Here is a 13,100-nt window from a genome sequence, read left to right as displayed (position 1 = left end):
AGGGTTCCGGGTGGGTTCGGGGTTCCCCGGTGAGTTCGGGGCTCCCGGGGAGTTCCTGGGGGGGTTCCTGGAGGTCTCAGTGGGTTCCTGGGGGGTTCCCGGTGAGTTCAGGGTTCTTGGAGGGTTCCTGACGGTTTCCCCGTGATTTCTGGGTTCCGGGAGGTCCTCGGATGTTCCCGGGGTGTTCCCGGTGATTTTGGGGCTCCCGGGGGTTCCCGGGGCTTTTCCCGGGCTTTCCCCGTACCCGCGGGTGGGCGGAGCCTCCTCATCCACCGGTCCCGCCCCCTCCTCCCCATTGGCCAAACCGCCGCTATGCTCCGCCCCTCAGCCTTCCGCCCCTCGAGCTGTCACTCACAACCATCCCTCCCCTCCCATTGGCGGGCGGAGGCGGGTAGGGCGGGACTTCCTCCCGCGCGGCGCTTCCGCTTCCGGCCGAGCTCCTCCGTCGCTCTCCGGTAACTTCCGGCCGCCGCCGCCTCACCGGGCCCGGCCCCAGCGGGACCGGCCCGGCCCGGGCTCCCCTCAGCAGCTCCGAGCCCCGCACGGCCACACCGGAACCGCACCGGGACCGCACCGGGACCGCGCGGTGCCCCCGGGGCCGCTCCGCCCCCGTTCCCCTCACCGGGGACCGTCCGCGGCCGCCGCCTCCCGCCGCCCGTCCCGGGCCATGGAGCTCGCCAAGGGCAAGGCGGGGGCGGCGGCGGCCGGGAAGCTGCTGGTGAGCTCGCTGCTGGACTCCAAGGATGAGCTGGAGGAGGTCAGGGGACACCGGGGATACCGGGGATGTAACGGGCATATACCGGGGATATCCCGGGGGTAACGGGGATACCGGGGCGACACCGGACCGGGCTGGGGGCGCGGGAACGGTTCCCGGGATCTGCGGATGCTCCTGGTCCAAAATTCTCCCAAAATTGCTCAAAATCCCCAAAATTTCCCCAAAATGCCCCCCCCCATTTCCGCCCACTTTTTCCTCAACTTTCCTCAATTTTTCCCCCCATTTTCCCCCAGTTTCTCCCCTGTTTTCCCCCATTTTTCTCAGTTTTTCCCTGGTTTTCCCCTATTTCTCCTCCGTCTTTCCCCATTTTTCGTCCGTTTTTTCCCCATTTTTTCCCTCTGTTTTCCCCCAGTTTTTCCTCCATTTTTCTCCATTTCCCCCCATTTTCCCCCCTACTTCCCCTGTTTTTCCTCCATTTTTCTTCCTTTTTTCCCCCCATTTTCCCCCGTTTCTCCCCATTTTCTTCCCCCCCGTTTTTCTCATTTTCCCCCTGTTTTGCCCCATTCCCAGCGTCTGGAGCGCTGTGTTGGCATCGTCACCTCTCTGACCAGCGGGCTCTCGGAGCGCGAGGCCAACGACGCCCTCAACGCCCACGTGAGTCGGGAAATGGGGATTTTATCCTGGGAAATTGGGGATTTTATCCTGGGAAATTGGGGATTTTATCCTGGAAAATTGGGGGTTTTATCCTGGGAAAATTGGGGATTTTATCTTGGGAAATGGGGGATTCCATCCTGGGAAATTGGGGATTTTATCCTGGGAAAATTGGGGATTTTATCCTGGGAAACTGGAGATTCCATCCTGGGAAACTGGGGATTCCATCCTGGGAAAATTGGGGATTTTGTCCTGGAAAATTGGGGATTTTATCCTGGGAAAATTGGGGATTTTATCCTGGGAAATTGGGGATTTTATCCTGGAAAATTGGGGATTTTATCCTGGGAAATTGGGGATTTTATCCTGGAAAATTGGGGATTTTGTCCTGGAAAATTGGGGATTTTATCCTGGGAAAATTTGGGATTTTATCCTGGGAAAACTGGGGATTCCATCCTGGTAAATGGAGGATTCCATCCTGGGAAATTGGGGATTTTATCCTGGGAAATTGGGGATTTTATCCTGGGAAATTGGGGATTCCATCCTGGGAAATTGGGGATTTTATCCTGGGAAATTGGGGGTTCCATCCTGGGAAATTGGGGATTTTATCTTGGGAAAATTGGGGATTTTATCTTGGGAAAATTGGGGATTCCATCCTGGGAAAATTGGGGATTTTATCCTGGGAAATTGGGGATTCCATCCTGGGAAAATTGGGGATTTTATCTTGGGAAAATTGGGGATTTTATCTTGGGAAAATTGGGGATTTTATCCTGGGAAATGGGGGATTCCATCCTGGGAAATTGGGGATTCCATCCTGGGAAATTGGGGATTTTATCCTGAAAAATTGGGGATTCCTTCCTGGGAAAATTGGGGATTCCATCCTGGGGAAATTGGGGATTTTATCCTGAAAAATTGGGGATTCCTTCCTGGGAAAATTGGGGATTCCATCCTGGAAAATTGGGGATTCCATCCTGGGGAAAATGGGAATTTCCTCATGGGAACTGGGAATTCCTGCTGGAAAATGGGAATTCCCTCTTGGAAACTGGGATCCCCTTCTGGAAACAGATTTGGGAACTGGGATTTGGGAACAGGGATTTGGGAATTGGGATTTGGGAACAGGGAATGGGAATTGGGGATTTGGGATTAAGGAATTGGGAACTGGGAGTGGAGCTGGAGCCCCGCCCTCCCCTCAGAACTGGCAGAGCCAAATTCCAGTTCCTGATTTCACACCAAATTTCAATTTATCCATCCCCAATTTATTCGACGTTCCCAATTAAAAACAGGGAGCAAAGCCTGGAGTTTTTATTCCCATAAAATTCCCACGAGAGGGAATCTCCCAAAACCCTGGGAGGGATTTTCCACCTTAAAAAAACCCTCAGGAGCTCTGGGACGTCTCAAATTCCTGCGGTTTTGGGGTGGGGGGTTTCCCCTGTTTTCCTTCCCTCCCCTCCAATCCCAGCTGGAATTTTGGGAATCCCAGCTGGAATTTTGGGAATTCACCTGGAATTTTGGGAATTTTCTCCCCTCCCAGATCTGCAAAGGGACCCCCCAGCACGAGGAGATCTGCCTGGGGCTCTTCACCCTGGTCCTGACCGAGCCAGCCCAGGCTCAGAAGGTGAGGAAAGAGCTGGAAAAATCTGGGAATTTCCTTTTTTGGGGGAGAATTATATGGGGGGAAATTGGGAATTTCCCTGGCTGGAATTCCCTGGAATATTCCAGAATCTCTGTGGGGCAAAAAAACGGAGCTCAGGCTCCTTCCTATCCCAGGAATTCCTTGGGACCCCTCCAGGACCCCAAAATCTGCCCCAGGACCCCCAAACCTTCTCAGGAACCCCTTCAGGAACCCCAAATCTGCCCCAAGGACCCAGAGTTACCCCTGGGCTGTGTCAGCCGGGCAGGGATGGAGGAATTCAGGGAATTTTCTCTGGTTTTTCCCCCAAAATCCCTGAATTTTCCACAAATTCCCTGCTCAGGATGTGTTTTCCATAGAATTTCACGGATTTTCCCCCAAATTCCCTGGATTTTCCATCCATTCCCTGCTCAGGATGTGTTTCCATGGAATTTCACGTATTTTCCCAAAAAATCCCTGGATTTTCCATCCATTCCCTGCTCAGGATGTGTTTCCATAGAATTTCATGGATTTTTCCATCTATTCCGGGGCTGTTTTTTCCCCAAAACCCACAGATTTTCCATAAATTCCCTGCTCAGGATGTGTTCCATAGAATTTCATGGATTTTCCCCAAAATCCCTTGATTTTCCATCCATTCCTGGGCAATTTTTTTCCCCAAAATCCCTGGATTTTTCCATCCATTCCTGGGCTGTTTTTTCCCCAAAACCCACAGATACTCCATAAATTCCCTGCTCAGGATGCGTTTCATAGAATTTCACATATTTTCCCCAAAAATCCCTGGATTTTTCCGTCTATTCTGGGCTGTTTTTTCCCCAAAACCCACAGATTTTCCATACATTCCCTATTTTTTCCCCCTGGTTTTTGTCCCCTCAGTGTTACCGGGACCTGGCCCTGGTCAGCAGGGATGGGATGAACATCGTCCTCAACAAGATCAACCACATCCTGATGGAGAAGTACCTGAAGCTGCAGGACACCTGCAGGACCCAGGTCAGGGATCTCCACCTGGCACCTCCTGGCCCACCTGGAATCTCCTGTCCCACCCAAAATCTCCTGTTCTACCTGGAATTTCCTGGCATCTCCTGTCCCACCCAGAATCTCCTGGCCCACCTGGAATCTCCTGGCATCTCCTGTCCCACCCAAAATCTCCTGTCCTGCCTGGAATCTTGTGTCCATCCTGTCCCACCCAAAATCTCCTGGCCCACCTGGAATTTCCTGGCATCTCCTGGCCCACCTGGACTCTCCTGTCCATCCTGTCCCACCCTGAGTCTCCTGTCCCACCCAAAATCTCCTACCTGGCACCTCCTGTCCTACCCAGAATCTCCTGTCCTGCCTGGAATCTCCTGTCCCACCCAAAATCTCCTGTTCCACCCAGAATCTCCTGTCCCACCTGGAATCTCCTGGCATCTCCTGTCCCACCTGGACTCTTTTGTCCCACCCAGAATCTCCTGTCCCACCTGGAATCTCCTGGCATCTCCTGTCCCACCTGGACTCTTTTGTCCCACCCAAAATCTCCTGTCCCATCCAGAATCTCCTGTCCTGCCTGGAATCTTCTGTCCATTCTGTCCCACCTGGACTCTCCTGTCCCACCCAGAATTTCCTGTCCCATCCAGAATCTCCTGTCCCACCTGGACTCTCCTGTCCATCCTGTCCCACCCTGAGTCTCCTGTCCCACCCAAAACCTCCTGTCCCACCTGGCACCTCCTGTCCCACCCAGAATTTCCTGTCCCATCTGGAATTTCCCATCCCACCTGGAATCTCCTGGCACCTCCTGTCCCACCCAGCTTCTCCTGTCCCACCTGGAATTCTCCTGTCCATCCTGTCCCACCTGTCCCACCCAGCATCTCCTGGAATCTCCTGTCCCACCTGGAATCTTGTGTCCCACATGGAATTCTCCTGTCCATCCTGGCACCTCCTGTCCCACCTGGGCTCTCGTGTCCTACTCAAAATCTCCAGTCCCACCCAGAGTTTCACGTCCCACCTGGCACCTCCTGTCCCACCTGGACTCTTCTGTCCCACCTGGAATTTCCTGTCCCACCCAAAATCTCCTGTCCCACCTGGAATTTTGTGTCCTACTCACAATCTCCTGTCCCACCTGGAATTTTGAGTGTCCTACTCACAATCTCCTGTCCCACCTGGAATTTTGAGTGTCCTACTCACAATCTCCTGTCCCACCTGGAATTTCCTGTCCCCCCTGGACTTTTCTGTCCCACCCGCAGGGAATGAGCAGAGGGGAGCAGGGAGGGCTCAGGGACCTCCCTGAGGGGTGGGATTGGGGTGGGATTGGGGGTTCTTGGGGGTTCTTGGGGGTCTCTGGGGGTCTCTGACCCCCCATTTCCATGTGCAGCTGCTGTGGGTGGGTGGGATTGGGGTCCCGGGGTGGGATTGGGGTTTGGGAGGTCCTGGGGGTCTCTGATCCCAAATTTCCATGTGCAGCTGCTGTGGGTGGGTGGGATTGGGGTGGGATTGGGGTGGGTTTAGGGGATCCTGGGGGTCCCTGACCCCCGTTTCCCTGCTCAGCTGCTGTGGCTGGGTGGGATTGAGGTCCTGGGGTGGGACTGGGGTCCTGGGGGATCCTGGAGGGTCCTGAGGGTCTCTGATCCCGAATTTCCATGTGCAGCTGCTGTGGCTGGTTGGGACTGGGGTCCTGGGTTGGGACTGGGGTCCTGGGGTGGGATTGGGGTGGGTTTAGTGGATCCTGGGGGTCCCTGACCCCCGTTTCCCTGCTCAGCTGCTGTGCCTGGGTGGGATTGGGGTGGGATTGGGGTCCCAGGGTGGGATTGGGGTCCTGGGGTGGGTTTAGGGGATCCTGGGGGTCCCTGACCCCCGTTTCCCTGCTCAGCTGCTGTGGCTGCTGCGGGAGCTGGTGAAGAGCGGCGTGCTGGGAGCTGATGGAGTCTGCATGACCTTCATGAAACAGATTGCAGGTGAGCTGGGAATCCTGGGAATCCTGGGAATGGGAGCTGGGAATGGTGGGAATGGGAGCTGGGAATGGTGGGAATACTGGGAATGGTGGGAATCCCCCAGATCTGAGCTGGGAATCCTCAGGATCTGGGCTGGGAATCCTCAGGATTTGAGCTGGAAATGCCCCAGGTCTGAGCTGGGAATTCTCAGGGTCTGAGCCAGGAATTGCTGGGAATGCCCAGGGTTTGAGCCAGGAATTCCTCAGGATCTGGGCTGGGAAATCCTCAGGATCTGAGCCGGGAATTCCTCAGGATCTGGGCTGGGAATCCTTGGGATCTGGGCTGGGAATCCTCGGGATCTGGGCTGGGAATCCTCGTGATCTGAGCTGGGAATTGCTGGGATCTGAGTCAGGAATTGCTGGGAATCCCTCAGGATTTGAGCTGGGAATCCTTGGAAACTGAGCCAGGAATTGCTGGGAATCCCTCAGGATCTGGGCTGGGAATCCTTGGGATCACCGGGGTGGCAGCTGCCGGGACAGGCAAGGGAGGAGGAGGAGGAGGAGGAGGAGCCGCTCCTTCCTCCATCCATCCCTCGGGAATCCCGGGAACCCCGCCCTGCTCCCGCCTTTCCGGAGCCTCTTCCGTGTTCCCGGGGCTGACGTGCAGGGAGGGAGCAGGAATTGTGTCCCTGGAATTCCTGGATGGCTGGGAGATGCCCAGGAGGGCGGGAGAAGTGGGAAAAGCCCTGGAAAAAGCGAACCTTGGAAAAGGGAGCCCTGGAAAAGGGAGCCTTGGAAAAGGAATCCCTGGGAAAGGGAGCCTTGGAAAAGGAATCCCTGGAAAAGGGAGACTTGGAAAAGGAATCCCAGGAAAATCCAGCCCTGGAAAAGGTTCCTGGGAAAAAGGGAGCCCTGGAGAAGGCCCAGTGTCCCCTGGGTCACTCCTCCCCTGCAGGGCCCCTCTGGCTCACACTCCCTGCCCTTCAGGGCCATCCATTGTCTGGACCTGCCACTTCTCCCTGGTTTTCCCTGATTTTCCACGGTTTTCCCTGTTTTTTCCCAGGTTTTCCCTGTTTTTTCCCAGGTTTTCCCTGATTTTCCATGGTTTTCCCTGATTTTCCCAGCTTCTCCCTGGTCTCTGTGGTTTTCTCTGATTTTCCATAGTTCTCCCTGATTTTTCCCTGTTTTTTCCCTGATTTTTTCCTTGGTTTTCCCTGTTTTTCCATAGTTCTCCCTGTTTTTTCCCTGGTCTCCCTGGGGAGCCTCCCTGGGATCACAGGGATGGGAACAGGCAGTGCCCAAATCCAGCTCCCAAATCCCAGCTCCCAAATCCCAGCTCCCAAATCCCCCTGCTCCCAAATCCCCCTGCTCCCAAATCCCCCTGCTCCACATCCCAGCTCCCAAATCCCAGCTCCCAAATCCCCCTGCTCCCAAATCCCCCTGCTCCTTCCCAGCTCCCAAATCCCCCTGCTCCCAAATCCCAGTTCCCAAATCCCCCTGCTCCACATCCCAGCTCCCAAATCCCCCTGCTCCCAAATCCCAGCTCCCAAATCCCCCTGCTCCACATCCCAGCTCCCAAATCCCAGCTCCCAAATCCCAGTTCCCAAATCCCAGTTCCCAAATCCCTCTGCTCCCAAATCCCAGTTCCCAAATCCCCCAGCTCCCAAATCCCAGTTCCCAAATCCCCCTGCTCCAAATCCCAGCTCCCAAATCCCTCTGCTCCACATCCCAGTTCCCAAATCCCAGCTCCCAAATCCCAGCTCCCAAATCCCCCTGCTCCACATCCCAGTTCCCAAATCCCAGCTCCCAAATCCCAGTTCCCAAATCCCAGCTCCCAAATCCCCCTGCTCCACATCCCGGTTCCCAAATCCCAGTTCCCAAATCCCAGCTCCCAAATCCCCTGCTCCACATCCCAGCTGTTTGTCCCCGATGCTTTTCCAGGTGGGGACGTCACTGCCAAGAACATCTGGCTGGCAGAGAACGTTCTGGAAATCCTGACAGAGCAAAGGTAACCCCTGGGAACAGCCCCTCCCCTGCCCTTCCCACATTCCCAAAGTCCCCAAATCCCCCAAATGCCCCGCAGGGCTGAGGAGCAGGCGTGGCTCTGGCCCAGCATCCCGGGAATGTTTCCTTCCCAAACTTCCTGAGCCATGGGGGGAGCTTTTCCTTTAGGAGCAGCAGCCTGGAGTTGATTGCCCCCAAAAATTTCCTGTGTTTGGGCAGCTCAGCCCTCTGGGAATTCCATCCCATTGTCCTGGATCCACAGAATTCCAGGGGATTTGGGATTCAGGATTGCCCAGGCAGGGCTGGGAATAGTTTTGCTCCAAGCAATGAATTCCCTAAAATCCCATGGAGCTGCTCCAGCTTTTATCCAGCTGGATTTGTCCTGGGATTGTTTTTTCCTGGGATTTTTTTTTTCCCTGGGATTGTTTTGGTTTTTTTCCCTGGGATTGTTTTGTTTTTTTCTGGGATTGTTTTGTTTTTTTTCTGGGATTGTTTTGTTTTTCTTGGGATTCAGAGCCAGCAGGAGCCACCTGGGACACCCCAGGGCTGGGCTGGATTTTCCAGTGTTTATCAATTCTGTGTTCATCACCAATATATTGATCAATTGATATCTGTATCATTCAGAATCTTTAGTACTTATTATCTTTATTATTTATAATCTTTATTAATTAATTAATACATTTCCCAGTTATTAATTAACACCTTTGCTGGTGCCCTGGGTGATGGTTCCAGGTGACACCAACCCACTCCCACCACTGCTGCTGGCCCATTCCTGGTGTTCCCTTGCCACAAAGATATAATTTAATATCTTTATCGTTTATTATCTTTATTCATTAACACATTCACCAATTAATACATTTATTAATTAATTCCTCGATTAATTTGTTAATTAGTTAATCACTTTTACTGATGCCCTGGGTGATGGTTCCAGGTGACACCAGCCCTGTCCCCCCTTTGCCTCAGGCCCATTCCTGGTGTTCCCTTCCCACAAAGATATCATTGAACATCTTTATCATTTTAAATCTTTATTAATTATCACATTTGCCAATTAATACATTTATTAATTAATTCCTCGATTAATTTGTTAATTAGTCAATCACTTTTACTGATGCCCTTGGTGATGGTTCCAGGTGACACCAGCCCTGTCCCCCCTTTGCCACAAGCCCATTCCTGGTGTTCCCTTGCCACAAAGATATCATTGAATATCTTTATCATTTAAATATTTATTAATTATCACATTCACCAATTAATACATTTATTAATTCATACATCGATTAATTTGTTAATTATTTAATCACTTTTACTGATGCCCTGGGTGATGATTCCAGGTGACACCAGCCCTGTCCCCCCTTTGCCTCAGGCCCATTCCTGGTGTTCCCTTGCCACAAAGATATCATTGAATATCTTTATCATTTATTATCTTTATTCATTAACACATTCACCAATTAATACATTTATTAATTAATACATCGATTAATTTGTTAATTATTTAATCACTTTTAGTGATGCCCTGGGTGATGATTCCAGGTGACACCAGCCCTGTCCCCCCCTTTGCCTCAGGCCCATTCCTGGTGTTCCCTCCCCACACCCCAATCCCACAAAAATATAATTTAATATCTTTATTAATTGACACATTCCCCAGTTAATACGTTTATTAATTAATAAATTAACGAATTTATTTACTGTTTAATTACTTTTGCTGATGCCCTGGGCAATGGTTCCAGGTGACACCAACCCAGTCCCCCCTTTGCTCCTCACCCCATTCCCGGTGTTCCCTTCCTGTACCCTGATCCCACAAAGACATCATTGGATATATTTATAGGTTATTATCTTTATTAATTAACACACTCCACAATTAATACACGTATTAATTAATACATTAATTTATTTCTTAATCATGCAATGGCCTTTTTGGACAGCCTGGGCAATGGTTCCAGGTGACACCAACCCCACCCCACCCTTGCTGCTCGCGCCATTCCCGGCGTTCCCGCACCCCGATCCCACAGAATGCCCTGGAGTTCCCTCCGCCCTGGGGGCTGATTTGGGGTGGATTTGGGGTCTCTCAGGGAGTGGGTGCTGAAGAGCAGCCTGCTGGTGGCCATGGCCGTGTACACCTACCTGAGGCTGATCGTGGATCACCACGGCACGGCCGCGCTGCAGGCGCTGCGCCAGAAGGAGGTGGAGTTCTGTGTGTGCCTGCTGAGGGAGAGGGTGAGTGTATATGGGATTGGGATTGGGATGGGATTGGGATTGGGATGGGATTGGATTGGGATTGGGATAGGATTGGGATTGGATTGGGATTGGGATAGGATTGGGATTGGGATGGGATTGGGATGGGATTGGGATTGGGATGGGATTGGAGTTCTGTGTGTGCCTGCTGAGGGAGAGGGTGAGTGTATATGGGATGGGATTGGGATTGGGATGGGATTGGATTGGGATGGGATTGGGATTGGAGTTCTGTGTGTGCCTGCTGAGGGAGAGGGTGAGTGTATATGGGATTGGGATTGGGATAGGATTGGGATTGGTATTGGGATAGGATTGGGATTGGTATTGGGATGGGATTGGGATGAGATTGGGATGGGATTGGGATTGGGATAGGATTGGGATTGGGATGGGATTGGGATTGGAGTTCTGTGTGTGCCTGCTGAGGGAGAGGGTGAGTGTATATGGGATGGGATTGGGATGGGATTGGGATGGGATTGGATTGGGATTGGAGTTCTGTGTGTGCCTGCTGAGGGAGAGGGTGAGTGTATATGGGATGGGATTGGGATTGGGATGGGATTGGGATTGGGATGGGATTGGGATAGGATTGGGATTGGAGTTCTGTGTGTGCCTGCTGAGGGAGAGGGTGAGTGTATATGGGATGGGATTGGGATTGGGATGGGATTGGGATGGGATTGGGATAGGATTGGGATTGGGATAGGATTGGGATTGGGATGGGATTGGGATTGGGATTGGATTGGGATTGGGATGGGATTGGATTGGGATTGGAGTTCTGTGTGTGCCTGCTGAGGGAGAGGGTGAGTGTATATGGGATTGGGATTGGGATTGGGATAGGATTGGGATTGGTATTGGGATAGGATTGGGATGAGATTGGGATGGGATTGGGATTGGGATAGGATTGGGATTGGGATGGGATTGGATTGGGATTGGATTGGGATTGGGATGGGATTGGATTGGGATTGGAGTTCTGTGTGTGCCTGCTCAGGGAAAGGGTGAGTTTATATGGGATTGGGATTGTGATCCTGCCTCCCCTGCTCCAGGAGAGGGTCAGTGCATGGGGTGGGATTGGGATTGGGATTGGGATGGGAATGGGATTGTGATCCTGCCTCCCCTGCTCCAGGAGCAGGGCAGTGCCTGTGGTGTGATCCCATTCCCAGTTTGGCTCTGGATGGAGCAGGAAAATCCCCCCAGAGCTGGGATCCATCCCAAACCCTCCCATTCCCCCTCCTCCCCCAGCCCCTGGCTGCATTCCTGGGGGGAAGGTGGCAGATTTATGGGATTTGTGGGATTCATGGGCCCATTGTTTGCTTTGGGAGGGAGAACATTCCAGAAGAGCTGCTGGAATGACCTTCCCTGCCTGTGCCCTGACCCCAGCCCGGGGCTGCAGCGGGGCCGGGGCCGGGGAGGGAGAGGAGGGAGAATTCTGCCCTCCCCGATCCCACCCCTGCTCTGAGAGGGATTTCCCTCCCTTTTCCCAGCTCAGGGATTCTTCCGTGGGATTTTCATGGGATTTTCCCAGTTCAGGGATTCTTTAATGGGATTTTCATGGGATTTTCCCAGTTCAGGGATTGTTCTTTGTGATTTTCCCTCCCTTTTCCTAGTTCATGGATTATTTCATGGGATTTTACCAGTTCATTCATTGTTTCATGGGATTTTCCCTCCCTTTTCCCCAGTTCATGGATTGTTCAATGGGATTTTCCTGGATTGTTTCATGGGATTTTCATGGATTGTTCAATGGGATTTTCATGGGATTTTCATGGATTGTTCCATGGGATTTTCATGGATTGTTCCATGGGATTTTCATGGATTGTTCAATGGGATTTTCATGGATTGTTTCATGGGATTTTCATGGATTAATTCATGGGATTTTCATGGATTGTTCAATGGGATTTTCATGGGATTTTCATGGATTGTTCCATGGGATTTTCATGGATTGTTCAATGGGATTTTCATGGATTGTTTCATGGGATTTTCATGGATTGTTCAATGGGATTTTCATGGGATTTTCATGGATTGTTCCATGGGATTTTCATGGGATTTTCATGGATTGTTCCATGGGATTTTCATGGATTGTTTCATGGGATTTTCATGGATTGTTCCATGGGATTTTCATGGATTGTTTCATGGGATTTTCATGGATTGTTCAATGGGATTTTCATGGGATTTTCATGGATTGTTCAATGGGATTTTCATGGGATTTTCATGGATTGTTTAATGGGATTTTCATGGATTGTTTCATGGGATTTCCATGGATTAATTCATGGGATTTTCATGGATTGTTCAATGGGGTTTTCATGGATTGTTTCATGGGATTTTTCATGGATTAATTCATGGGATTTTCATGGATTGTTCAATGGGATTTTCATGGATTGTTTCATGGGATTTTCATGGATTGTTCCATAGGATTTTCCTGGATTGTTTAATGGTATTTCCATGGATTAATTCATGGGATTTTCATGGGATTTTCATGGATTGTTTCATGGTGTTTCCATGGATTGTTTCATGGGATTTTCCTGGGATTTTCCTGGATTGTTCCATGGCGTTTCCATGGATTGTTTCCTGGATTGTTCCATGGCGTTTCCATGGATTATCCCATGGAATTCCCCCCTTTTCCCCCAGTTCATGGACTGTTTCATGATCGGCCGGGACCTGGTGCGGCTGCTGCAGAACGTGGCTCGGATCCCTGAGTTTGAGCAGCTCTGGAAGGACATCCTGCACAACCCGCAGGTGCTCAGCCCCCAGTTCACAGGTACCAGCCTGGGAAATCCCCTCTTTGCCATGGATCTCCCAGTTCTCTCTTTTTCCAGGGCTGTTCCAATGCATTTTTTTGTTGCCAGAGTGACAAAGCCGCCTTTTGTTTCCTTAAAAAGGAAAGGAGCTTAGGGGTTTCTTTAATTAGGTGAAAATTGCATCTCATAGGCTTAAAGAAATCCGCCTTAAACTGTAAAGAATTTCACTTTAAACTGTAAAGAATTTCACCT

General features: G+C 51.4%; 1 protein-coding gene across 1 annotated transcript in view; it reads left to right on the top strand.

The window, feature by feature from the left end:
- Window positions 1–494: 494 nt before the first annotated feature.
- The window catches only part of INTS3 (integrator complex subunit 3), a 32,637-nt gene continuing 20,031 nt past the window's right edge, over window positions 495–13,100 (top strand). Inside the window, exons 1-8 of the mRNA XM_066568261.1 lie at window positions 495–757; window positions 1,286–1,369; window positions 2,895–2,978; window positions 3,867–3,980; window positions 5,833–5,917; window positions 7,834–7,900; window positions 9,963–10,107; window positions 12,739–12,868. Of these exons, the coding sequence (XP_066424358.1) occupies window positions 668–757; window positions 1,286–1,369; window positions 2,895–2,978; window positions 3,867–3,980; window positions 5,833–5,917; window positions 7,834–7,900; window positions 9,963–10,107; window positions 12,739–12,868 (799 nt within the window). The 5' untranslated portion in view covers window positions 495–667. The remainder of the gene's footprint in view (window positions 758–1,285; window positions 1,370–2,894; window positions 2,979–3,866; window positions 3,981–5,832; window positions 5,918–7,833; window positions 7,901–9,962; window positions 10,108–12,738; window positions 12,869–13,100) is intronic.

The sequence above is a fragment of the Molothrus aeneus genome, chromosome 31 (assembly GCF_037042795.1).
Source record: "Molothrus aeneus isolate 106 chromosome 31, BPBGC_Maene_1.0, whole genome shotgun sequence".
In the NCBI taxonomy this organism is placed as follows: Eukaryota; Metazoa; Chordata; class Aves; order Passeriformes; family Icteridae; genus Molothrus; species Molothrus aeneus.
This window is presented reverse-complemented; position numbering and strand designations above follow the sequence as displayed.